Genomic DNA, 24,266 nt, shown 5'->3' on the forward strand with positions numbered 1-24,266 from the left:
AAAGAGAAAAGGAAAAAACCCTCATGTCTAGTAAACTGAGGGAAGACAATTGAAGTGAAAACTAACAGCATGTACTTCATGATATAAATTCTACAAAGGCTCAGCACAGAACTCATCACAATGCAGTAAGTCCAGACGTGGTGTTCCACTGCTTGCCAAGTAAGATTTGTCACTGGACTCACTACCTCTATTTGTGGTACTCCCAAACTATTGTACCTCTCACTAAAAATCAGTTTGACATCAACATTGACAAAATAAGTGTTCTATGATCTGACATAACTCAATATATAACCATAACACAAACAGGAACTAATCTGGTATCAATCTTATGAAGGGCTAAACATCTAAAAAAAAAAAATACCCTAAATTACTACAGTAAACAAAGCTAGGCTCTTCTGCATGCACCAAACAGCTTAGTCTGATCTCTAACACAGCAGCCTAACTTCCACAGCTGAAGACCATTCAACTTGTTGTAACCCTTAGTCAGAAGGGACTTTTGGATAACATTACAGAACAAACACTAAGCTCTTATCTTTCTCCTTTGACAACAGATTATACGGTTTATGTACACTGCATTAAAATATTTCCTTATTTTTCAACAAAAATATTCCACATGCCTCTCTTCAAATATTGTGAAATAAAGCCAGCACCAGGATCTTACACATTACCCAAACTAATCATTATTTTAACTTAAACATGTTCTGCCTTATCTTTTTTCCTAAGGGAATCTCAATCTCTTCAGTTTCTCTTTATACAAAAATTTGAGAGAGAATCTTCATCATTCTTGCAATATTTTTTTAACCAATAAGTAGAAACTACTACATACTGTATTAGAGATTAAGGAAACCAGTAATTTACTGGACATCCACTCGCTGTCCACCATTTTGTTTCTTATATAATTCATACAGACCCTCAAGAAAACAAGGTGAATATGGATTTTATGGTTTGAAGCATACAAGAAGTCCAGCACATAAATGCATTTCAATCACAATGTATCTGTATGTCCAAATGAAGAAAACTGTCCCCCTGCCTACAGCAATACTTCCAACACAGAACTATAATAACAAAATTTTTAAAAAAATTATCTCCAACTACACTTGTGTTTGGGATGTACATCACCCCTCACAGCTCCTGCAAGTGGCTAGGAGACAGAGCACTAGCTTTCTTACTGTTGGTTCCCCATCAACTGCGTCTCACAACTTAAGACTCTCTGAGAGATTAAGAAAAGCTTCCAAAGCACCAGGAGATGTTACTATAGTTCGAGACCTTCAATTTTATCTTTTTTTTTGTTGTAATTAAAAAATTAGATATTGCCTAACAGTGACATTCAATAGTTTCTTATTCTCATCCAAACCACATCAGATTAAACAGGAAAAATGAATATTTGGAAACAGTCCAAATTGCCACTGAAACAGCTTTGTCCCACAAAATTGGCTTCTCTCTCAGATTTCAGACTATAGCTGTATCATAAAAACAGAAGGGAGAGGAAAGTGAACAAAAGGAAGCAGTGCAAGACCAAAGCCGTTAAAACTGGGTACTGCTTCGGCAATAGCACATGACCAGCACATGTTGCCAGCTCCAGGAGAGCATGTACCTGGTGTGTTGCACCAGCTGGGCTGCCGGGCTTGCACAAGCAGCACCTAGTGTCCTGCCACCTTGGTCTGCCTGTACCTGGCACTCAGTTCCTAGTGAGCTTTGAAGGTGCTTGATCCAGTCAAAAAAAAAAATTTAACAAAATCTGTATGATAGTCTAACAAACTAAAAATCTGCTGGCATATTTTCCAAGCCCAGCACAAGTCAGATAGGTATGTTTAGTAACTGGATTGAGCAATGTTTCTGCAGGAGGACCCAAGTGGCATGCAAAGCAGCTTTTGTGAAGGAAACAACTGACATTTTCTAGACCAAAAAAAAAAAAAAAAATTAAACTATCCTACCACCACTAGAGACAAGCAACTGTTTATCTGAAGACTGATGTTCCACGTGCCATACCTACATTCCCTTCCCACTGTCCGCCGTTAAGAGTCAACTGCCTTCTTGTACACCTTCCCACTATAAAAATAAATGCCATCAATTCACATACAGTTTGTTCCAAACAGGTTTTAGAGCCCACTGCAGGTACCACACTGATTAAAAAAAAAAAAACAAAAAACCAGCACCATTCAATAAGAAGCCCGGAAGATTCACCCACAGATTTAAAAATAAGAGGGATTAAAATCAACACTTGAGAACAGAATGTAGTTTTGCTTTAGGCAATACACCAGGTAGAGCTCAGCTGCAATGCTTGACATGGTTACTCAGCTGATTTGATGTTTAGCTGGGTCAAGTTTGGCAACTAATATGTAAGAAACCTCCATGGAAATGCACCTGATAACCCTTTAAGACCGACCAGTCAAGACCCCAAGCCTCACCCTATGGCAAAGAGCACCACAGGGCTGGACTGGCTTTTTTGTTGGAGCAGGGCATGAAATCCTGGTCACATCCTCATCAGCTCACTAAAGCACACACCGCAGAACATCTTTCACTCACTAGAAGGATTCTCACTCCATCCATATTCCCTGGAAGACTGTCCTCCAAAACACTTCCATGTAGTTTCAATGGCATACAATGAACTTCCTACAATTAGGACACGCAGCTGCTATCTAGTTTTGAATCGCCATACTGCACCTCAGAGGCAGCTGTAAAAACAATCAAAAAAAAGGTGAACACTGCAGTCATACTAAAGACACTAGCTCCTACTACTCTTAAACTGGACTTTTATCACAGAGAGCTTTTGCATATACGTTGGCACAAACTAAATTTTTTAAGTTTAGTTCTTTTCTGTGTTTCTTCTATTCATTAGACATCCACATGAAGATGTCATTCAAGAAAAAGCTGCCACGATATTCTTAACGAAATATCTGCAGCTCTGCAACCCATTCTGCAAAGTACCCTTTTAACATACATCACAATTTTTAGACTTAAAAGATTCATGCCATTTGAAGTAAGAATTAGAATCACCTAAAGTCTGCTTTAAACTTATAACTTCAAGGGAAAAATTATGAAAATGAACTGAAAGACAGCAAACAACTTCAAATGAAAAGAAAGTTTGAGCTATATAAGCAACTAAAAAAGCAGGTTATTCATCCATTAGTACATACAATTCAGGGAATACTGAAATAATGTATGAGTATTTTTTTCAATATTTGCATATAACAGTATACAAACATTAAACTCTGTCTCACATACTCCCCGCTGCAAGATATAACATCCATCCATACATTACCATAGCTTCAGGAAAACAAAATATTATCACAATTTGCTTTTGCAATTTAATGGACTTCTTTGGGTAAAGGGATGTAAATGGAATGTTTAAGTTCAATCCCAATTCCATCCATATAATTTAGTATCACATACATACAAGTATACTATAAGCTACAAAAAGTTATAGATCTTTCCATTTTACATATTTTAGTGATTGCCCAAGGGCAACTACAGAGCATATTTAAAAGAGAAATTTTTCAGATATTTGGGAGGGAAACGGGAAATACTAGGGAAAGGAGGCACTAAATGAACAGTAAGGCAAAAATAAGGAGACAGCATACATTGCTCACCTGGTTTGTTTTTTTCTGCAAACTTTAATCAAATACCATACCTTGATTCCCCCCTCACCAAGAAAAGAGATTTAAAATCACGCATACTTAAAAAACTGAGCAAATTCCACTGTAAAGCTACCTTTGAGTAACGTGATTCCAGTTTTTCTAAAATTTCTCAAAATGGCACTGCCACCAGCAACTCTAAACACACTCTCGCAAACAAGCAGGCTGACAATTTCACCAAAAATGTGTTTGACGATGTGCTTCAGCAGTATCACATCCTGAATTCCCTACACACTGCTGCGGTCCAACCTGCTGAACAGCTGCAAAAAGCCTGACACGAACATTAGAAATGTAGTCATATCTTCCAGTACCTCAATCTATTCTTCGTATTACAGGTCTCCTTATCAATGCTGAAACCAGAGCTAGCTGTGCTAGCAAAGTCAGTATCTGCATGTAAGGTGGCTTGAAGCAATAGCTTACCACACAACAGTTTATTCCCCTTCCCCTCTATCATGGTTTAAGCCCAGCTGGCAACTAACACTGCACAGCCGCTTGCTCACTTCCCCTCCATGGGATGGGGGAGAGAATCGGTGGAATGAAAGTTAAGGAAACTCATGGGCTGAGATAAAGACAGTTCAATAGGTAAAGCAGAAGCCGCACACGCAAGCAAAGCAAAACAAGGAATCCATTCCCCACTGCCCATGGGCAGGCAGGTGTTCAGCCATCCCCAGGAAAGCCGGGCTCCAGCATGCCTAATGGCTACTTGGGAAGGCAGAACAACCTAACCACGAAGTTCCCCCCTTTGCTGCTTCTTCCCTCAGCTTTACATGCTGAGCATGATGTCACAGGGTACGGAATATCCCTTTGGTCAGCTGGGTTCCGCCATCCCAGCTGTGTCCCCCTCCCAGCTTCTTGTGCACCCCCAGCCCACTCATTAGGGGGGTGGGGCAAGAGGCAGAAAAGGCCTCGGCACTGCATAAGCACTGCTCAGCAGTAGCTAACATATCTCTGTATTATCAACACCATCTTCAGCACAAACCTAAAACACAGCCCCAGACTAACTGGTATGAAGAAAATTAACTCTGTCCTGGCCAAAACTAGCACACGCTCCATCCTTTATTCCATACCGTTTACATCACGCTCAAGTACCACACTATACAATACAACCTCGTTCACCACCACCACCCTTCCCATCTTTTCAAATGATACACAAGTATCACTCCCTTAGTCCACAGACCACCCCAGTAAAATGTCCATAAAACGCATGTAGAATGCCCACAAATGAGCACAAAACATCCACTGAGTTCATTTAGCCCATGATTTCAGACTCCATCTGTTACAGTAAGATAAGATTCCTCCTATGAACAGTCTGAAAGCTCAAAATGTAAAATTTGAGCAGAAAAGTAGTTAGCTGACTCATATCAGCAAAAAAAAATTCACACTGAAGTAACTGTACTGCAATTAATAGCAGCACCTTTAAGACAAGCCAAGGTGCAACCACTCCCATTACAACCATTCTGCAGGTAATGGCTAAAGCATTTCTAGAATTAAAGCTTATGTAAACAGAACCGGGTCGCATTCCAGCCATGACTGACCACAGCCTGCTTTAAAAGTTTTTTTTATTTTATTTATCAAATGTAAAAATAATGCTCAGACTTTTAACATACACCTTCTTTAAATGACAGCACGCAGAGCACCACCCTGATGAGACCATAACAGAAGGAAGGGATGTACTGTAAAATTTAGGACCTGTTACAAGAACAAGCCGTGCCTCTCCTGCGTCTTCTGCTCCCTACTTCCCATTGTTCTGCTGTTCAGCGAGTGATGCCATGTCACGGATGAGGGAAACCTAAATGACAGTTTGCTAGATCTTTCTTTAAAATATTTATGCAAAGAAATCCACGTACTCGGGTCTGCACCGAGAACCGGCTGCGCATAAAAGATCTTACGAAGCGTTCTAAAGCCCCAGAAGGACCAGCAGGCTTGGGCTCCTGAAGCAGCCACCAAAACCACCCAAAATGGTGACTACAAGTAATAAGTCAGACAAAAAAGCATTAGAAAAGACAAAAAAAAAGCTAAGAATGAAACCTCGCTCTCGGAGCCCAGAGTCAGGCTGGAAGTGACTACTCGTTTACTCACAATGAAACTCCGCAAAGCGTCGTCCCCAACTACCATTTTTCCCCCAAAACCCACACGAAGCGGGCCCCAGCGTTACGCTGAGGGGACGGGAGCGCTCGGAGCGACCGCCGGGGAGCCGGGCACAGCCCGGGAGGCACACGACGGGGCTTGGCCTGGGGGGCGGGGGGGGGGGCGCACCGGCAGCAAGCACGGCCGGGCCGAAGGGGATGGGGGGGGGGGGCACCGGCAGCAAGCACGGCCGGGCCGAAGGGGATGGGGGGGGGGGGCACCGGCAGCAAGCACGGCCGGGCCGAGGGGAGCACCGGCGCGGGGGGGCCGGGGGACACGCAGGCCCGTGGGGCTGCTGGCGGAGGGCTGGGGGGGGGCGGCGCGGGGAAACGGGGGATGTGGGGCAGCGCGGAAAGACCGCGGCGGGGGCCGGGGCAGCCCCACGCCTCACTCACCCGTCCTTCCGTTTGGCTTTGTAGACATGCCCGTAGGTGCCCCTGCCCACCTTGCAGCCCTCGTACTCGAAAAGGTCCTCCACCCGCTCGCGCTCCCCGGTCAGCTTCACCTTGAAGTCATAGTCCATCTTCAGCACCCGCCGCGCCGCCCCGAGCCGCGCCGCGCCGAGCCGCCCCCGACCGCCGCGCACCCCGCCGCGCCCCGCCCCGCCGCGACCGGGCGGCAGCAGCAGCAGCAGCAGGAGGAGACCCCCGAGCCGCCCCGCGGACCATCCAGGGGCGGGCGGGAGGCGGCGGGGCTGCTCCCTTCCCTCCCAAGCCCCGTCCTCCGGCTGCCCGCTTCCCGCCCCGTCAGCTAGCGGCACAACAGCCGGTCTCCCGGGCGGAATACGGCGGCCGCGCTGCCGCAAAGAAACGTCGCAAACCGCGGGCACCTCCCCGACCCCGGGTGCGGCGGGCAGCGCACCACGTGGAAGGCGGCGGGCTACGACCGGCGCCGGAGCCCCGCCCCTGCCCGTCCCGGCATACCCTGCGGCTCCCGCTGTACGCTGGGAGATGTAGTGCGGATGGGGCGGGAGCGCGCCTGCGCTGCATGCCGGGAGCTGCAGTCTGGGCGGCGCGCTGCATGCCGGGAGCTGCAGCCACTGGGGGCGTGCGGCGGAGGCCGCGGCGGCGCTGGGTACCGTGGTAGGGACTAGGGCCTCGGATAGTGGGACTAACAAAGGTCATGTGTGTGTGTGGGGGGGGGGGGGGGTTATTCTCTGGAGCAGTCTGCCAGCACCAGCTGCAGCACGTGGTCCCCACCCGTGGGCTGCCTCGGGCCAGCACCCCAGGCCGGGCGGCTAGAGCTGGGGCGCAGGGCCCAGTGTCGGGAGTCACCACTAGCTGCGGCTGTCGTCGTTACAGGGGTCGCTTACTGTGAATATTAAGGTCTTCAGCTTACACCAGGTTGGCACAGGCAGACGCAATTGGTCCCCGCCTGCTCAACATGCCAGACGGCCTGTTACCATGGTTGTAATTAAGACGATTCCACAACTTTGGGCTAGAAACAGGCAGATGCTAATGAACTTTCTCTGCGTGGCTGCAGGACCAAATCGGGATCATGGCACCTAGTATTTCATGCAAAAGCTGTTAGGTTTAGCAAGGCCCTGGCATGTGACCAGTAACTACCTGAGCACATTCCAGTTCCTCTCTTTGGCTGACAGAGCCATAGTTAGCAACCCAACATAAAGCCAGGTAGTCATTTTATAGAACAGAGAGCTTGTAACTAAACTAAATCTATAGCAATCTTTCTAATTACAGCCCAGCTTTTGGCATTTTTAGTAATCATGCACATATGCTTCACGTTTCATTTCAAGAATGCAGTAAGTAAGTGGGCACTCAAATCCCTAACTTGGAGACAAAATAATGTAGAAAATGTGGGGGACCTGGTCCTGAAAGAAGAAACCACATTCTCTGAAACCGTCTGAAATAATTTCCATTTTAATTTACAAATCTCCATTTTCATTTACACATTAAGGTTGACTCCTGAAAATTGGGGTTAGAGGTGTGCCAGCCTCATGAGATGACATCACTCAATCGGACTGATGTCAGATGGCCACTGTTGGACCTCCAATGTGTTGCTATGTAGTTGTTAGGGATATTATGTGTCTCAGATAAAGCAATTAGGCAGGGGTTAAAAAAAATACATGCAACTGAGAGAAGCAGCAAAACTAAATTTTGTTTGCCCAGCAACTCAACTAAATTACACAAGAATATTGCCCAGCACCTCACTACACCGATCAACCCAAAACAGCTCTGGGCAGCCCAGCAGCCCATAAAGATCAAGCCATCTGGAAGATGCCATTCACCTCATAAAATTAAGACACCTTAGCCCAGAGCAGAGCAATGCAGCTCTGCCTTCAGGGAGATCTGGTTTTGGAGGCTTCCAGGGATGGCAGGAATCAAGCTTGCATGGCCAAAGCCACCACATTCACCATCTCCTGCGAGCCAACAACCCTCAGTCCTGTCAGCAAGGAGGGGTGAAGTAGAAATAACCGCTGCTCTCTAACTTGGTACTCTTCTTTGCATCACTGATCACTTCTATGGAGGCAACAAATATCCAAACTCCTTCAGACAGATCCAGTTCTTGCATGGTAATTAATGGGTGAGTTTAGTCTGTCCTGACCTAAAACACTGTACAGTGTGCAGGAAGAACAATGTCTGCTTAGAAAGAAAAGAGAGCACAAAGGAAAACAAGAATACAGAACCCAGATTTGCTTTCTGAGGACCTGTACTATGCTTACATGTTTACATAACCTGTTTGGAAAGAATTCCATACTTTGACAAACTCCTGAGAAGTCCAAACCACAATAGAAATAATTTCTCTTTCAGATTTTGGTCCTTTTGCAAGAATCTATACAAGTCTGCTTTTCTGCAAATGCTTCTTTCATTAGTTTTTCGTAACATTTAGATTATATGCCTTCCAGATAAGTGTAGCTGTAAATTTGTTGCTGCTTCACTATGTTTTCACTTCAGGCACTTGTACTGTGGGCAACATTCAGTTTTATGAATTCAGATGGATGGTCCCCAAGTCATAAGATCTTTGAAACAGAAAGCACACCTGAATCTTTTAATGATGAGAAATTAATATTGACATTTCAAGGTCAAATTGTGATTCTGTCTCATGGAAGCTTACTAATTTTTGTGCTTTATTTTAGAAATCTGATACAGTGTAATATAATTTCAAGGAAAGGTTTAATATCTGGGTTCATACTTAAAAAGAAAGACATGACCATGCCATGATCTATTGTTGTTGACTCTCAGATTCCCACAGTGGCCTTTTTAATTGGTAGGATTTCTTATCTCTTACTGCTTGTTTTGTATTCCCTCCTTTCATGCTGTCTCAGAAATCAATTAAAAATATATGCTTAACATGTCCTACTGAATTTGGCTCTTTGGAGCTTTCCTCTTTCTCTTTTTTCCTCTAACATTTGTGGCTTGCTCTATCATGTCCTTCTGTTCCAAGTTTATGTGATTTCTAATGTTTCCTGTGCACACACACGTTTGACATTTCTTGTTTGAAATCGCCACACCTGTGAAGAAAATCCAAGTTCTTCATAGAAGAGCAACTGTTACCATGTTAGCACCGATAATGTGCAGAGGGTTGGAGACAGTTATCAAAGCAAGCCGTGTCCCGAGAGGAAAGTAATCAGGGAAGGTTCACATCATTAAACATCTCTGAATGCACGGAATTGTATTTCAGGTGAAAGCCCTGGGTTGTCTGGGAACCAGCTGGATTGTGCTAATAAGCAGACAGTGCCTGTTGGGATATGGCACCAGATAAAGCAAGTTCTGTAGCTGAGCTGGAGCAGCAGTACCGAAAGCAAAGCTGCCATGTTTGTGTTTGCATGCTAATGGTCATGGTGTCGGTGCTAGAATCAGAGTTTGTGAAGCAAAGCTTACAGCTGGGGAATGTACAACAAGCTACTGTGTTTTGCAGTCTTCATACACAGAGAAAAAAACACAGAAAAGTGTATCTTTTCAGTTTTTTTCAATTATCATCTTGGTATTTTATAGCTGGATAACCTGCAACGCTGAATGCCTTTAGAATGTCCACTTGCTCCACTTGCTAATTTGCCAAATTGGAACATACTTTTGCTTTTCAGAGAACTTTTCATGCAAGAGTGGCTACCTGCTAAAAGTTTTCCATCTCCCTAAAGGGCCACACTTTATAAGTGTAACTAAGGTGTTCCCAGCTTGGTATTGAGTGCAAAAAAGGCCAGTCCTGCTATACATATTCCACTTTTGCTTAGACCAGGAAAAGCTGAAGCCAAGAGAATACAGTGGTTTTTTTTTTTTCTTTTCTGTATGTAAAGAAAATCAAACTATTGTACTTGCACAGTTGGAGTCTTTTCCAGACACCTTGCCATTGTTAATGTGCAGATGAGTGAGTCAGCTGGCAGCATTTAAAAATGCAGTTTACTTAAAGCAGGTACATAAAGTGCTGGTTCTACAAATAGTTTTGTATGTAAAGCAATGTGGTGGGTTTTGGGGTTTTGGTTTTTGTTTTTATTATTTTGCCCTTAATTGTACTTTACTATAAAGTTGATTAACTGCTACAAAGTTGATCAGACTCGTGATGCACTTATGTAACACGGCATCCTAGATTCTGGCAGGAGTGGAAATTATTAACAAACCAAAATCAGTTCTTTGGATCCAGGTGCTGTACAGGAGAGCCGTGCTTGCATTCAGTGAAACATCTGTTTGCCAGACTCAGGGCCACCTACAGTAACTATCAGCCTTATTGTTTTATGCTCCTGAAGAAGCCGGAGAATCATTTCTCAAGAGTCTTGACAGGCCTTGAGAATTCAGCCTATGAACTCCTGGTTATTTTTTTGTTATTGAAAAAAGCCAGACCTGAGGAGAAATAAACCCTGATAGTGAATATTATTTTATTATTTTATATTATTTCAGTAAACAGAATCATAGAAATACTCAGGTTGGAAGGGGCCTCTGGATGTCAGCTAGCTTAATATCCTGCTCAAAGCAGGGCTACTGTTATCTTCAGGTTGCTTGTGGCTTTTTCCACACAGGTCTTGAAAACCTCTATGGAGGGAGATTTCACAGCGTCCCTTGACCTGACTGTCCCCAGGGTGAAACTTTTTGTCCTTCTAATTGCTAAAAATCTTGTCTCTGTCTTTTCAGTAACCTCCATGTCAGTATGGGCAGGCTGCCCCTTTTCCCTGCTGAAGCAGCCCTGATGCCCACAGCTCCTCTCACACAGCAAGTACTTCAGCCCATGACCATCTTGATGATGAACTCCCTGAACTCACTCCAGTTTATCAGTTTTCCATATCAGGATTGTTCTACTGGAGACCCCCAAATTAGGCATCATATTCCACATGCAGGCAAACAAGAGCCACTCAACGGGAAAGAATCACTTCCCAATCACTTCCCGGTAATCCATTGTCTGTGCTGCCACTTAGCATTTGTCCTTGTTGAATTTGTGAGATTCCTGATGGCCCATTCCTCCAGCCTATCCAGGTTCCTCTGAAACACATCAGCTTAATGATACCACTTTGCTGTCATCTGCATGTGCTAAGACCCAGTTAAAAAAAAATTATTATGAAGTTCTGCCTTGCTTTTATCAAGTAATAAATTATAATAGAACGAAGTTACTTTCTAAGGAATTTAAAGGGTTGACGAGACAAAACCAGATTTCCAGATTTTCTAGTGCAAAACTCAGTAATTGCCTGAAGTTTGCTGCCCTCCATAGGCTGTTTTTATTTTAACTCCAAAGATAGTCGTCTACTATGGAAAGCTTTGCTACAGTGTAGTAGTAGTATTCCAGGAAAGATCTGCTTTTGTTATTTTGTATTAACAAAACAGTGTAACATCAACAAATTCTATACTTAGTTATAATGTACTGCTGGGAAACATCAGTATGAACAGGGCATGAACACAAAATTCTGCATTGGAGGACCGGTCAGTGGAAACTAATTCAGTATAAGGTTTCAGTACAAAAATAGGGGGGTTGTTATCTAAAACATACCCTTTTCCGGGTGAGCAGCTTGTATGTGGGCTTGATACTAAAGAAGATACTGTGTTTGATTGTGGAATAGTGATTACTAGAAACAGACTATGAGAGGAAGAGATTCAAAAACAGGACAAAAAATTATGGGAAGAAACTATTCGAGGGATCCAGGCACTACTTTATATACTCTGACTTTTATTATGAAAGTAAAATTGATCTTAAGAAAGGACCTATTTTAGTTGCTCCAGGCAAAGAAAATCCTAATACAATACTAATTATTCATACTGTGGTAAGGAACATGAATAGCAACATGGGTTCCATTTTTTGAGTACTGCGAGCAGGAAGTTGTCATCCCTGGTCTGGCCTCAGTGCTAAGAATATGCTCCAATCATCTAATTTGTCTCATGGAAACAACATACTGGCACAAAAGGAACATAAACTAACACAAAACCTCAACAAAACAGGTGTAAACCCTTTTTCTCAGCTAGAATGAAGAAATCCTGGGGTGTGTATTTGAAGTGGGGAGTAGAGGTATCTTCTGGCTACTGGCCCTGAGCCTTTCTGAACGCCTCATCCATTAGTGAGGTTCGCCTTCGCATTGAGACCAGTGGCACAAAAAATACCCAAACTTCATTTATATCTGCAAGGAAGCTTGAACAGAAGTATAAGCAATTTGGATATTCTAGGGGTGAAGTGCTTCTACATAATTAAAGCATCCTTCTCATGAAATCCTCTAATTTTACTGATTCAAATAGTTTATGCGAGATGTGAAATGTGCTCCCTGTCACAGTCTGCCAACTCCAGACATGTGTTGAAACAATCCGCAGAAGCAACACAGAAGAAAAAAGTTTGTGGATTCTGTCAGTGTACCAGCATTTAACACGTGGAATTTCTAAAAGGTTTTACATCTTGTGTGAATTCTAAGGCTCTGAAAATCCAAATGTCTAAAATCACAGCTTGAAACACAAGTTTCTGTGACAGCACTGAGCAATTAATGGCTTACTGTAGGAAACTGAGAGGGTGAAGGGAGATGCCTGCAGAAGGAAAGGTAAATAGAAAGGAAGGAAGGAGAAGCAGCAACTCATGGAAAAGTGTCCCATTTAAAAATGTGGGCCTAAGGAGAAAGAACAAGGGGGGGGAAAGTTATTATAATCTTAGTCCTTACATAATTTATTATAAAGTGCCAAATACTCGAGTAACTGAAGCTGCAGTCTTAGGCTGATTCAGTAAGATATAACCATGGTCATTGATATTATGAGGGTACCGATGTTAGGGTTGTGCTGACAGTTGACGTGCGGAATCAAACTCGAGGAGAGTTACAAAGCAGGTATGTTTATTGCGGCACTGGGTGCAAAGGGGATCGCTCCTCCTAACTTGCACACCGTTTCAATAAGCAGTCCCATATTTATTATACGTCATGCATATATGTAAGGTTTCTGAACATTCAGAATCTCCTCCCTCTGGTGCATCTTCAAGAAGTACTTTTCATCTCCTTGGGCAATTACCTGCAGTTCTTGTTTATCTTTGCATACATTAGCAGTCTTTGTTATTTAGTTTCTGTTCTCTTAAAACATCTGCTATCTAATGATTAGTTCTTCCTTATCGTCCACTCTAAACATGCCCACTGTGCTGGTTTTAATCTGGATCAGCATGATTCCCAGGCAGGGGGATCCACCTTCTTTGGGGTGGGGGCCATTTGAGTAGGAAGTCGCTAATCTATTACTACCACAGTTATTTTACCCTAGCTTGTTTTCTTTTAGCATTTAGCATGTCCTTGTCAGAAGGCTCTTTATTTACATTCCTGTTGAGCTACCTGTCCCTTCTCCAAGTGCTAAGCGCTAAGCTCCCGCCCTTCCTTCTTTCTCAGGTGTTAACGTTTCTGTTATCTATGCAGTGTCTGTCTGCAGCGGAGTTTAAGGTTTTTTTAACTATATCCCACTTGAAAAGCGATGTACTGTGAAATCCTGTGTTACCGACCTTTAAGGCTGACACCCACCAGGGCGAGGTTTGAGGGTTCGCTAACGCCTTTCAAGGGATGCAGCAGCGCCGCGGAGAATGGCAAGTTACGCAAACCAGACACACACAAAATCCCAACAATTTAGTGAGAACTCGCGGCGAGAGAGCACCCGCGGCACCCACCAGCCGGGGGGGCCGGCTCCGGCGCGCAGGACCCGCCCGGGTGAGGGGAGACGGGGCCGGGGAGCGCGGGTGCCTCCCGCTCCCCTCACGGCGGTCGCGTTCGGCCGCCCGCAGCCGCCCCGGACACCTGGGCCGCAGGCGGCGGGTCTCGGCGCAGGGCCGCGAGCGACGCCGGCCTTCCTTGTTGGGGCAGCGTGCGGCCGGAGGGCTGCGCATGCTGGGAAAGGGCTGAGGCCCGCGGACCGGGTCCGGCAACGGCCACAGGGCCGGGAACAGGGCCAGGGACCGGGCCGGGGACCTGGAGAGGCGGCGCCCAGCCCGCACCCCCATCCAGCCCCGTCCGCCCGCGCCGCAGCGGCACGCATGCGCGGGAGGGGGCGGGGCTTGCGGCGGGGGCCGCCCTCGCGCGCTGGGAACGTGCGGGCGGACCGCAACGGGGGCTGGAGTGCGCCGCTCGCACACCCAGGGCTCGGTTTCCTTCTGGCGTAGGCGGCCGTCGCTCCTGCCGCCGGGAGGGAAGGGGAGCGCGGAGCGGGGCCGATCCGGCCCGCCCTGGTCGGCGCCGCGGACGGCAGGCAGGGACGGGCTCTGGGGTCTCGCCGGCCGCGCTCTCGCCAGACCGGCCCTGGGCCAGACGGCTGCATGGACGCCTCGCCGGTTTGTCGCAGCGGGTGATGCCGCTCCCCGGCGGGCGGGGGAGACGGGGGTGTGGGCAGCGCTGGAGGGAGTCGATCCGACCTGTGGCGGTTAGTGGCGGGGCCCTACCGGGGAGTCTGGGGAGGAGAGAAATGGGAGGGCGTGTGCTGCCCTGCTGTGTCGCGATTGGTTGGTAGCCGCCAGCTGGCCAGGTAATTGGGCGGGAGCCGTGTCAGTCACTCCCCTCAGCCTCCCTTCCCCCAGGCGTCTGGCAACAGGCGCTGTCTGGGGTGTCCGGGCCGGCGGGTTGCCGCTCCCGCCGGGGTCCCCCGCCGCTGCCGGTCCCGGGTTGTGGGCCCCGGCCCGTGGCCGCCCTTGGGGTGGCCGGAGGGCGGGAGCCGGCGTGGCGCTGGGATCTGCAGGCCCTGCCGCCGGCCTGGGGGAGGCGGGCGGCCCCAGGCCCTGGCCTTGCACCTCCTGGGTGTCCTGCGGCCTGTTTTTTAATTACCTCTGATTTTTCCTTTTGTCCGGCTTTCCTGCCCCCTCCTCTCCTTACTTAGGCTCTGGGGGAATTTCTGGGTTTGGGGGTTTTTGATAATTTTTTTTTTTTTTTAACTTAAGTGAGATCATCTTGCCTGGAGGCTGCAATGTGACAGAAATGCTAAATAGCCCTGTCGTTCAGCGAGGCTTCCTCATCTAAACTCCGTAGTCGTCTTGCTTGTGATCAGGTGGTAGTCTTTCAGAAGATGTGTACCTAATTGAATTGGGGGTAGTAATTCATGGAAAGAGGCCAAAACCTAAAAGCGTAAGGTGTATGTTGCTTAGATAAAAATGAATTTAAATCTTCAAGAACGGGCCAGAGTAACTACAAATTAAGAACTGAAGGAGTTAGTCTTAGGTTGGGAGCTCTAGAAAACGTAGACAAACGGTTGGCATTTGGCCCCTGTTTCAAAGAAAAGTGGGAGTAATCCTGACTCATAACTGGATTTCAACTTGTTACATCGTAGCAGTTAGTGCCCTTAAACTTTTCAATACTTTGAAATATTTTATGTGCTCGAGTACTTAATTTTGATGCAGTTAATACCCTCCAACTTTCTCACTACTCTGAAGCATTTTAAGTGCCAAAGTACATAGTTTGGGTGGCGTTTGATAAATGTGGTTAGTAGTTGTCATCTGTGCAGTTATGTTAAACAGATGGGACAACCGAACGCTTCACACTTCTCACTGTTTCTGAGTGAATCATTTAAGGAGTGTGACTAATCGTCCTACCATACAGTTGTCAACAAAACAGTAATTTTTTTCTACCACCCACAAAATCTGAAGAAAAGATTACCAGATTTTCTATGGATGAGAAATGAAAAGTAAAGAACCTTTCTTGATCAACAGTTTAAATTTAGATTGAGGGGGGCTGCATGTAATGGACTTTTCATCTTAAGAATTTGTGTGTGGGGGGGGTATTTTTAATTTATTTTTTTTTCTTCCTGTGAAGCAATGTAGTGATTGGAAAATGGAAAATCTGTTAACTTACTATGGTCATTGTCAGGCAAACAGTAACACACTAGCTGTTTTAAGACTTTCATCTAAATAGCAACCTTAGGTGAAACTAAATTATCTGACCTCTTTCCCCTCCCTGCTTTACCTGTGTCAAGTTGTAAGTCATATAGGACAGAGGGTCTTTAATGTTCAGTACAGTATGCATTTTCATGATAATAGTCAAGTGATGGGCGTCATCAGGGTAATAATAGTGCCAACTGTGTTGTTGGGGGCGTGGAGGGTTGGAATAGCATTTGCTTTGAGGAAACCAGGGTAGCAAGACAAAAAGAGCTGGCTGAGAAACTTGTGTTTAGAAATGTGACATGAGAAATGGCCTGATTTGAACATAACCCTTTTGGGAAATGGAAGTCAGCAGTTGCCTACAGCTTGTGAGGCTGAGCCAGAAGGGCAACAGTAAATGTAAACCCCCCGCAAATATTATGGGAATAGAAAATGTCTTGAAGGGGAGAGACTCATCTTTGAGTTCTTTTAAGTGAGTTAAAGAGTTTGGAAGGAACTGTTAAATACATCAAAATGCAGTATTTGACACAGGAGACAGATGAGTAGAAAGATTGATTAGGAATAGAAGTTCAGTTACCTATGGGGAGGAGAAGTAGCATGTGGGGTGAAAAATGAGGACACCAAGGATGCATCAGAGTGGATCCCACAGAGAACGTAAGAAAGGTAGATTAAATGTATGCCAGCTTCTGCTGTTGGAAAATACATTTTCTGATTCTTTATATCTGTTGGCAGCATTGATAAAGATCTGCTCTTTATTTAATGTATATCTGACAGTTACTTAGTTTTGTCTGTTGGTTGTCTCATCACCTTTCCTGTGAAGATGAATTACCGATCAGGAGTGTGCTGAGAATGCTGATGATGGAAGGTTAGCCATGCCTTCTGATAGTCTAATCCTACAGGTTGAATATTTTGAAAGTGATGGAGAACTGTGGGTAAAGTATAGCCCTTTCTCTTTTATACCAGTTTACTCTAGATGGGTATCCCCCCTGATAGCTAATCCTTGGATTAGAGAGTGCAAGGAAAATATACAAGTGATGTAAGAATGTCGAAAAAACTTAGTTCCACCAAAAAAGAATCTGTAGGCTTTGTGCTGTGTGAGGGGTAGTACCGACAGAGATACTTTTATAGTCTTACCTGCTTATCAGTAATTGTTTTAAGTGGAAGATAGTCTTCTCTAAAGCAGTAGTTGTGGTTGTCAGAAGTCTATACTGGCTAATTACAGTCCAGTAACTACAGCACAATGTTTTCAATGGCATTTTAGCTTTTAAAATACTCCACGCTGCTGTTGTGTTTTACTTGAGAGAACAGAAATAGGTTTAATACTTCAACTTTCTAGAATGCGTTATTTTGCTAAAAAAAAAAAATAAATAATAAATTAGCATTGCTTTTTTATTTTAAAGTTTCTGTACCGACTGATATGTCCTTTCAGTAAGCACAGGGAACTTACAGCTATTTTTCAACAAGCTAGAAGCAAAACACTTGCATAATAAACTACACGACTTGGCAAATAACATGGAGCTTGGTTTACCTTAATAATCTTTAGCTGTTGATAAACTATTTCGTGGAAATGCTGGGAACTTTTTACTGCAGATAAGGTAAGTTCTTACTGGAATGTCTGTGAGGTCTAACCTACTGATTTTGTTCAGGACAGCCTGGCATTATCATGGATCACTCCAGGCACCGTGCAGGAAATGGCAATGAGCAGACTTCTTCACAAGAGCGTAGTCATGGTGAAGATGAGAGACAACGACAGCTGGAGCGCCTCAGTAGGGAGGAGGCCTATTACCAGTTCATTAACGAGCTCAATGAAGAAGATTACAGGTTAATGAGAGACCGAAACCTGCTTGGCACTCCTGGTAAGATGTGGATACCTTCAGTAGAAAAGATGTAATGTGAGGTAACACTGCTGCTTTCAGACACCACATGTGGTTGTATGGCTCAAGTAGCCTGACTTCTATGGCTTTGTAGAAAGCAAAAACCTCTCCATTTCCATTAAAAATTAATGATCTTCAGTAAAAATTAACTTAAATAGATACTAAAGCTGAAATAAAAATGTTACTCTTTCAAATGCAACATCATCATGTATGGGAAATATCCAAACAATATCTGACATTAAAGTATATCTGTTGGTATGGCAATTTTGGAGGCCTCTGAATTGTTATTGGAAGTTGGTGTGCTCTTGACGCACATTCTGCATCTTTTCTTCCACCCTAGTACCTACTTCTTCTGTTATCTGTGTACCTGTTAAAATCTCACAGTAGTGCCATTTTCTTTTTTGGTTTCATTAATTTTACCTTATTTCGGAAGATTTTAATTCAAGATAGAAAATATTGTTATTTCTGCATGGCTGTATTGAGCCAATAATAATAATGTCTTATCTAACAGCATTATCAAAATGTAAATTATTTCAGGGGAAATAACAGCAGAAGAGTTGCAGCAGCGCTTGGAAGGGGCTAAGGAGTGCCTGGCATCACAGAGTGATCTGAATAACAGAGAACGTGAAGGTAGAACTGTTGGAGGTAAACGTTCTTCATTTGTGTATATAGTATGTGATGCATAAATACTGTCCTGTACAGATATTTAAGATAAATGCTGATGGATTTCGGTACCAGCCATTTCAAGTCTTGTTTTTTCATTGTGCTTCTGTGGATTGTTTTAAAAGTAAGAGATTTCCTAATGATATGAAAACAAACTTGAAATACTTCATGAAAACTGATGAATGTCAACCACAGATTACTTTCTTCTCTTTTCCTGGTTTCCTTTTGCTAGTTAACTTAATGGCACAAAAATAATTTTCATTCTTGTAATTCTTAAAAGGTTTTATTGTATATTAGAGAAGCTGGAACAGAGAAGGAGTTAGTAGGAAACAGTTACTGTCTCCACTGTTCTGTTAGTTTTGTTGTTTTATTTCTGTTTGTTTTAATGGAGTGAGGCTTGTATTATGTGCACTGACTGTCTTCAGTTCTCCAGCAATATTAGCTTAATAGTTTGGCCAGTTCTAGTCAGATTTAGGAGAGGAATAGGCAACTCAGAAATGAAGACACCAAAGTTCTTGCATGTTTCATGATAGAGGGAGATGATGGAGTAGGGAAAGCTTAATCTGATCCCTTTAAGGGAAGCCTTCACTGTGATCATGACCTTTGGCTTGCTTTATACACAGCACTAACCACAACTGTATCTGTTCTTGAGCTCGTAGTGGGAGGACATTTGGGTACAGAGCTGTGGATATTGTAGTAGGAAGAGTACTAGTTGCACAAAAGGAGCAAATCTGTCAAAACCATGCTTCATTTATCCCACTGCTAATAGAAAACAATTTTTTAAAATGTTTTCAGAAGTAAAATGAATCTATTGTACTTTTCTTTGTTTTATCAAAACTAGTTCACTAGGATACCTTCAAATTGATAGCTTAAGTGAGGGACACATGTTGGACAAATACAACTTAACTTTGGACTGCCCAAATCTGAACACTTTCTCAGAAGAGGCCATCTGAACATACCAGTTTCTTTGTGTATCTGCTGGTGAGACAAGAATTCTAGGCTCAACTGATGAGTTATGCTGACTTTTTTACATACAGCATATTTTCAGCAAAATTATGTTACCGTAGCGATGTAGCTATCCTGCTACTCTGTCATTTCTGAAGTCAGGGCCCAGCAAGCCTAGAGGATTTGGAGTGCATCGTATGCTGAGCATGCAGTTGTTTGAATGTTTGCAATTCTTTGTTTCTCTCAGATTCTGATGTCCTTGGAGAAAACTCAAATGGTGACTCCTTGCTTGAATGGCTGAACACGTTCCGTCGCACAGGAAATGCCACTCGCAGTGGACAGAGTGGGAACCAAACCTGGAGAGCTGTGAGTCGAACAAATCCAAACAGCGGGGAGTTTCGATTTAGTCTTGAAATCAATATAAATCATGAGCATAACAGTTTTGAAACTACTGGTGACGAGTATGTGGGTATAGATAGTAGTAGCAGAATGTATTTAGAAAGAAGACGTTCAAGAGCTGTCAGTCCAGCAACCCCACGAACGAGGAGCAGGACTGCAAGAGCTGCCAACAGTGAGGCCTCAAGCACTGCAAGGACCAGGTCTCTGAGAAGTTCTGTGGCACAACTCCCTGAAGCAGCCTCTCATCCAGTCTCATGGAGGCTTAGGAGTAGAACGAGGGAGTTGAGAGGCCTTTCGCAAACAAATGCTACACATAATAATTCTGCAGCTAGCAGTGAACAAAGAGGAATGCCAGAAAGAGGTACTTCTACGGGAGTCACGAGAGGTAGAGCTAGAACTAATGTTCGGATGAGTGCAAACCAAAGACTAGAAATTCTGCGGCTGAGGTCTACTTTAAGTAGTCGAAGCCGCTCTCCACTGCAAAGGCAAAGTGATACTGTTCGTTCTGAGGAACATGGGCAGAGGCAGGACAGAAACACACAGCAAAGCAGTAGAAATAGAAGACAAACAGCTCAACCTTCTCCACAGTCTGCTGAAGAACAAGCAAGAGGTAACACTCAGACTCCTCTACTTTCCAGTGTAGCCCCATCCTTGGGTATAACTTTGGAAGAGGAGGAATCTAGTAGGCCAGTAGCTGCTGTTAGAAGGCATCCAACAATTACATTAGATCTTCAGGTGAGAAGAATTCGTCCTGGAGAAAACAGAGATCGGGACAGTATTGCCAGTAGAACTCGTTCTAGAGTAGGAATGGCAGAAAACATAGTTACCTTTGAAAGTGACAGTGGAGGATTTCGGCGTACAATATCGCGGTCAGAGCGTGCGGGTATTCGAACCTATGTTAGCACTATACGGATACCTCTTCGTCGGATTTCAGAAACTGGGCTTGGTGAACCTTCATCAGCAGCTCTTCGATCAATCCTTAGACAAATTATGACAGGCTTTGGAGAACTGAGTTCTTTAATGGAAACTGAATCTAACTCAGAAGTGCCAAGAGGTGGTCATCACTTACCGGATGTACAGTCAGAGCAGAATAACTCAAGTTCAGCAAACCGTAGCAGTGATCCAAGTGCGGTTTCATCTAGAAACAGGCATGCAGTGGAAGGCAACAGGGAAACAAATGGACAGAGCAATGATATTCAACGCTACGGGCGCAATAATGAAAACCAAGATAACAGGCAGTCTCAAGATGCGAACAACCTAGTGGAAAATGGAACACTGCCCATACTTCGACTTGCCCACTTCTTCTTGCTGAATGAAGATGATGATGATGATCATTTAAGAGGTTTAACCAAAGAGCAGATTGACAATCTTTCTACCCGAAACTATGGGGATATTCACACTGAAAATGAAATAAGTAAAACATGCAGTGTTTGCATTAATGAGTATGTAACAGGGAATAAGCTAAGGCAGTTACCTTGTATGCATGAGTTTCATATTCATTGTATTGATCGCTGGCTTTCTGAAAACTCCACTTGCCCAATTTGTCGGCAGCCTGTATTGGGCTCTAATGCCACAGACAATGGCTAGAATTAATTATATTGCTCAGTACTCAAGGATTTGCTTCTGCTCTATTTATGATGAGCCAGATGAAATGAATTGACTTACATAGGGGTCCATTTGTGTGGGGAGTTTTGTTAAATTTCTTTAAAAATAACAGGAAACTTGTCTAAATAACAATGTAAATACTATTTTTCTTCAAGTGCAGATCTAGGAGTACACATAGAACCAAATGATATCGGTAAATTTTATATTTTTTTAGGTAATTTTGTTATGCCAAGCACTTTTGTAAATATAGAAATGCAATAGTTAATCAGGCCTGCTTAGTGTATGGGTTTTTTTACAGCGTAATGGACTCACTTTATTTAGATTACGAATTGTTTCACACAGACCCACCACTGTGTTGAAAAATTAGTGTCTAAATAGCCATTCATTAGCTTTTTGTTCTAAGAACAATTTCTTTTACAGAGAGTTTCTTGCTGGACATGTTTGCTAAATATATTTAAGTTACTTGAAGTGCTCATTTGAATAGACTATATTTTTTTTAACATTGAAATATCCTTTCCAAAACTTGCCAATTTGGTTCTATTTAAAAAATTTTATGGCTATTTTTGCATGTGGTTTTACACAATGCTTAATGCTGATGAGTTCGTATTCAAAAGTGGATGGGTTAGTGACATTATAAAATGTACATAATTAAATGCTGTCTTTGACAATCTGTCTTTTTCAATGCAGACAGCAATCAAATCAATGATAATTCCAAGAGGGTGTGTCTTACTGAACATGATATTTGCTCAAAGAGTAGAGTACTGAGGAAGCCTTTTCACTCTTCCAAATTACTCAGTTGATGCTCATGGGTTTTTAACTGCCTTAGTTTAAAGAGGGAAATACTTCCTTGACCATTGTATTGTCTACAATATGCATGATTTGTGCATCCTACTCAGAAAAACAAAACAAAGGCTTGAAATGTTTTTTGTACAGAAATTTAAGGTACACATAAAATATTAGTCCTCTTAAGTCTGAGGACCAAATGGCAAAAGACACTAAAAAGACAAAACAAGCTTCCCTTAAAGTCCCCAGTTTACTGTATAATTAGATATTAAACTTTATACCAATAACTTACAAAGAAATAAAGTTGTGAAGTAAATAATTGAGGCTTTGTGTGAATTACTGTTGAGCCATGTTCTGTAGGTATGTAAGATTTATCATTCTTGATGTTTGGTCTCTCAGTTTTCACTTTGTTTTCCCCAGCTGCGTATTTGTGTTTCCGCAATGGGTGTTAGCTGTTACGGTAGATAAAAAAGCACGGCAAAGGACTCTTGGGGTTTCTGTAAGCAAGCTGAATGTTACCAAGCTTATCTTCTGAGCACTGTGCCTCTCAGTCCTTAGAGAAGGGCAGAATTGTGCAATGCAGAAATGTTTCTGTATTCTGAGTAGTAGGAAGAATACTTTAAGTCAAGTAAGGAGTCCAACTGACTTTATCTGCCTACAGATGACCCTTGCAAATGCACTTCTCTTTCAGGTCCTTCAGTTAAAGTATCTGCTCGTGACAACCTTGAAGAGAAACTATTAAAATCCTGTGTTAAGCTATTTGATGTCTACTTCAGTTTTGCAAGTGAAAAACTTGTCAAAAGATTCACAAAGTGCTTCTTTTTATTCTGAAAATTAGTTCTAGGGGATTCTCTTATGAGATTTACGTGAGTTTAAGGATATGATTAAGAACTCTGCTGATGTGATTAAAGAGTGAGGAGCTTCAAATGTGATTATTTGAGCTAGCTAATTTTTTACACTATTTTTTCTATTACTTCTGTTAGCTCCTGATGTTGACATTATCTACTGAATACATGGGTGCCTTCTGCCACTTCCTTGTCTCCTTATGGTTTTCCTTTATATTTGAAAGCTGCCTGACCCAAGTGCCACATCTGTAGAAACCTGCCTGTGGCTCGCCGTTGCCTTGCTGGTAGGTTCTTTCAAGGTCAATTTTAACTTAAATCCTTATTATAGGGAATTATTTATTATTATTATTATTTGTACTGCGTTTTTTAATGAACTGGTTGGAATCTTGTGCAACTGGTACACTAATGGACTAGAGGTAAAGGGAGATTCCCTGTGCCTTCTTTCATTGAGGTGGGGTTTTGCTGTGTAACCGTGAGAGCACAATTTCATACGTGGTTCAAGACAAGATCCTGCATGACCAGGGTACTTGTAACTGAACTGCTGTGGGGAATATCCAAAAGTACAGTGAGATTTCTTTGTGTAGAAATCATAAGCTATTGAATAGCAAACATGAAGTCTCCCATACTATATTCCTGTCCTGCTGCATGTGAATTGTCAAGTATTTCCCCTCCACTGGAGGGGGCACGTTGTTTGTTCCTCAGCTTTCCCAGCAAATCGTGTTGATAGGACCAATGAAGTCTCAGTGGTTCGGTTTGGTGTTGGCTTCTTTTACCTGCATTCCAGTGACATTCCTTCAGTTCTACAGACACACACACACACAAATGCTACTTTACCTTGTCCATGACTTGGGGGTTTCATGTTCCAGCGGTCACGTCTGTATTTTAAGAGCTTTTTTTTTCTCAATCCATTTCCTATCACTTCTCAAACCCATCTGTGTTCTTGATCTCTGCAGCTGCCCATTGCAGCTACACAGTTTGTGTTTTTTGAAAGTGCTTGTTCTGTCCTTGCTTTTTAGTATCTTGCGATCCCTAATTCTTGTACTACAAGAAGCAGTGACACCATAAATAACATCTTTCCATTCACTTTGATATTGACTTAGCTAATTTTCTTTTTTTTTTTTTTTTTCTTCAAATAACTGAGGAGTCCTCTT

At 43.4% G+C, this 24,266-nt stretch overlaps 2 protein-coding genes across 9 annotated transcripts in view; one reads left to right on the forward strand and one right to left on the reverse strand.

The window, feature by feature from the left end:
• Positions 1-6,571, reverse strand: part of CDK8 (cyclin dependent kinase 8) — an 83,771-nt gene extending 77,200 nt beyond the window's left edge. The window contains exon 1 of one of the 5 annotated variants that reach the window (XM_055802037.1): positions 6,158-6,571. In XM_055802037.1, the coding sequence (XP_055658012.1) occupies positions 6,158-6,285 (128 nt within the window). In that variant the 5' untranslated portion in view covers positions 6,286-6,571. The remainder of the gene's footprint in view (positions 1-6,157) is intronic. The other 4 variants (XM_055802036.1, XM_055802035.1, XM_055802039.1 and 1 more) reach the window with 4 other exon arrangements.
• A 7,636-nt stretch (positions 6,572-14,207) lies between these two features.
• On the forward strand, positions 14,208-23,298 carry RNF6 (ring finger protein 6). Of its 4 annotated transcripts, XR_003552991.2 has the most exons (5): positions 17,648-17,857; positions 18,413-18,520; positions 19,731-19,849; positions 22,962-23,136; positions 23,254-23,298. XR_003552991.2 is itself a non-coding variant. In XM_013296375.3 (4 exons), exons 2-4 carry the CDS (start codon positions 17,665-17,667, stop codon positions 21,467-21,469), a joined length of 2,040 nt encoding a protein of 679 aa, XP_013151829.1. In that variant the 5' UTR covers positions 14,208-14,557; positions 17,648-17,664; the 3' UTR covers positions 21,470-22,589. The 4 variants fall into 4 exon arrangements, 3 of the variants coding, with proteins under 3 accessions (XP_013151829.1, XP_013151830.1, XP_027637358.2); XM_013296375.3 differs by lacking the exons at positions 22,962-23,136; positions 23,254-23,298 and adding an exon at positions 14,208-14,557 and having other exon boundaries at positions 19,731-22,589; XM_013296376.3 differs by lacking the exons at positions 22,962-23,136; positions 23,254-23,298 and adding an exon at positions 14,569-15,175 and having other exon boundaries at positions 19,731-22,589.
• The last annotated feature ends 968 nt before the right edge of the window (positions 23,299-24,266 follow it).

Source organism: Falco peregrinus, chromosome 4 (assembly GCF_023634155.1).
Source record: "Falco peregrinus isolate bFalPer1 chromosome 4, bFalPer1.pri, whole genome shotgun sequence".
Taxonomy (NCBI): domain Eukaryota; kingdom Metazoa; phylum Chordata; class Aves; order Falconiformes; family Falconidae; genus Falco; species Falco peregrinus.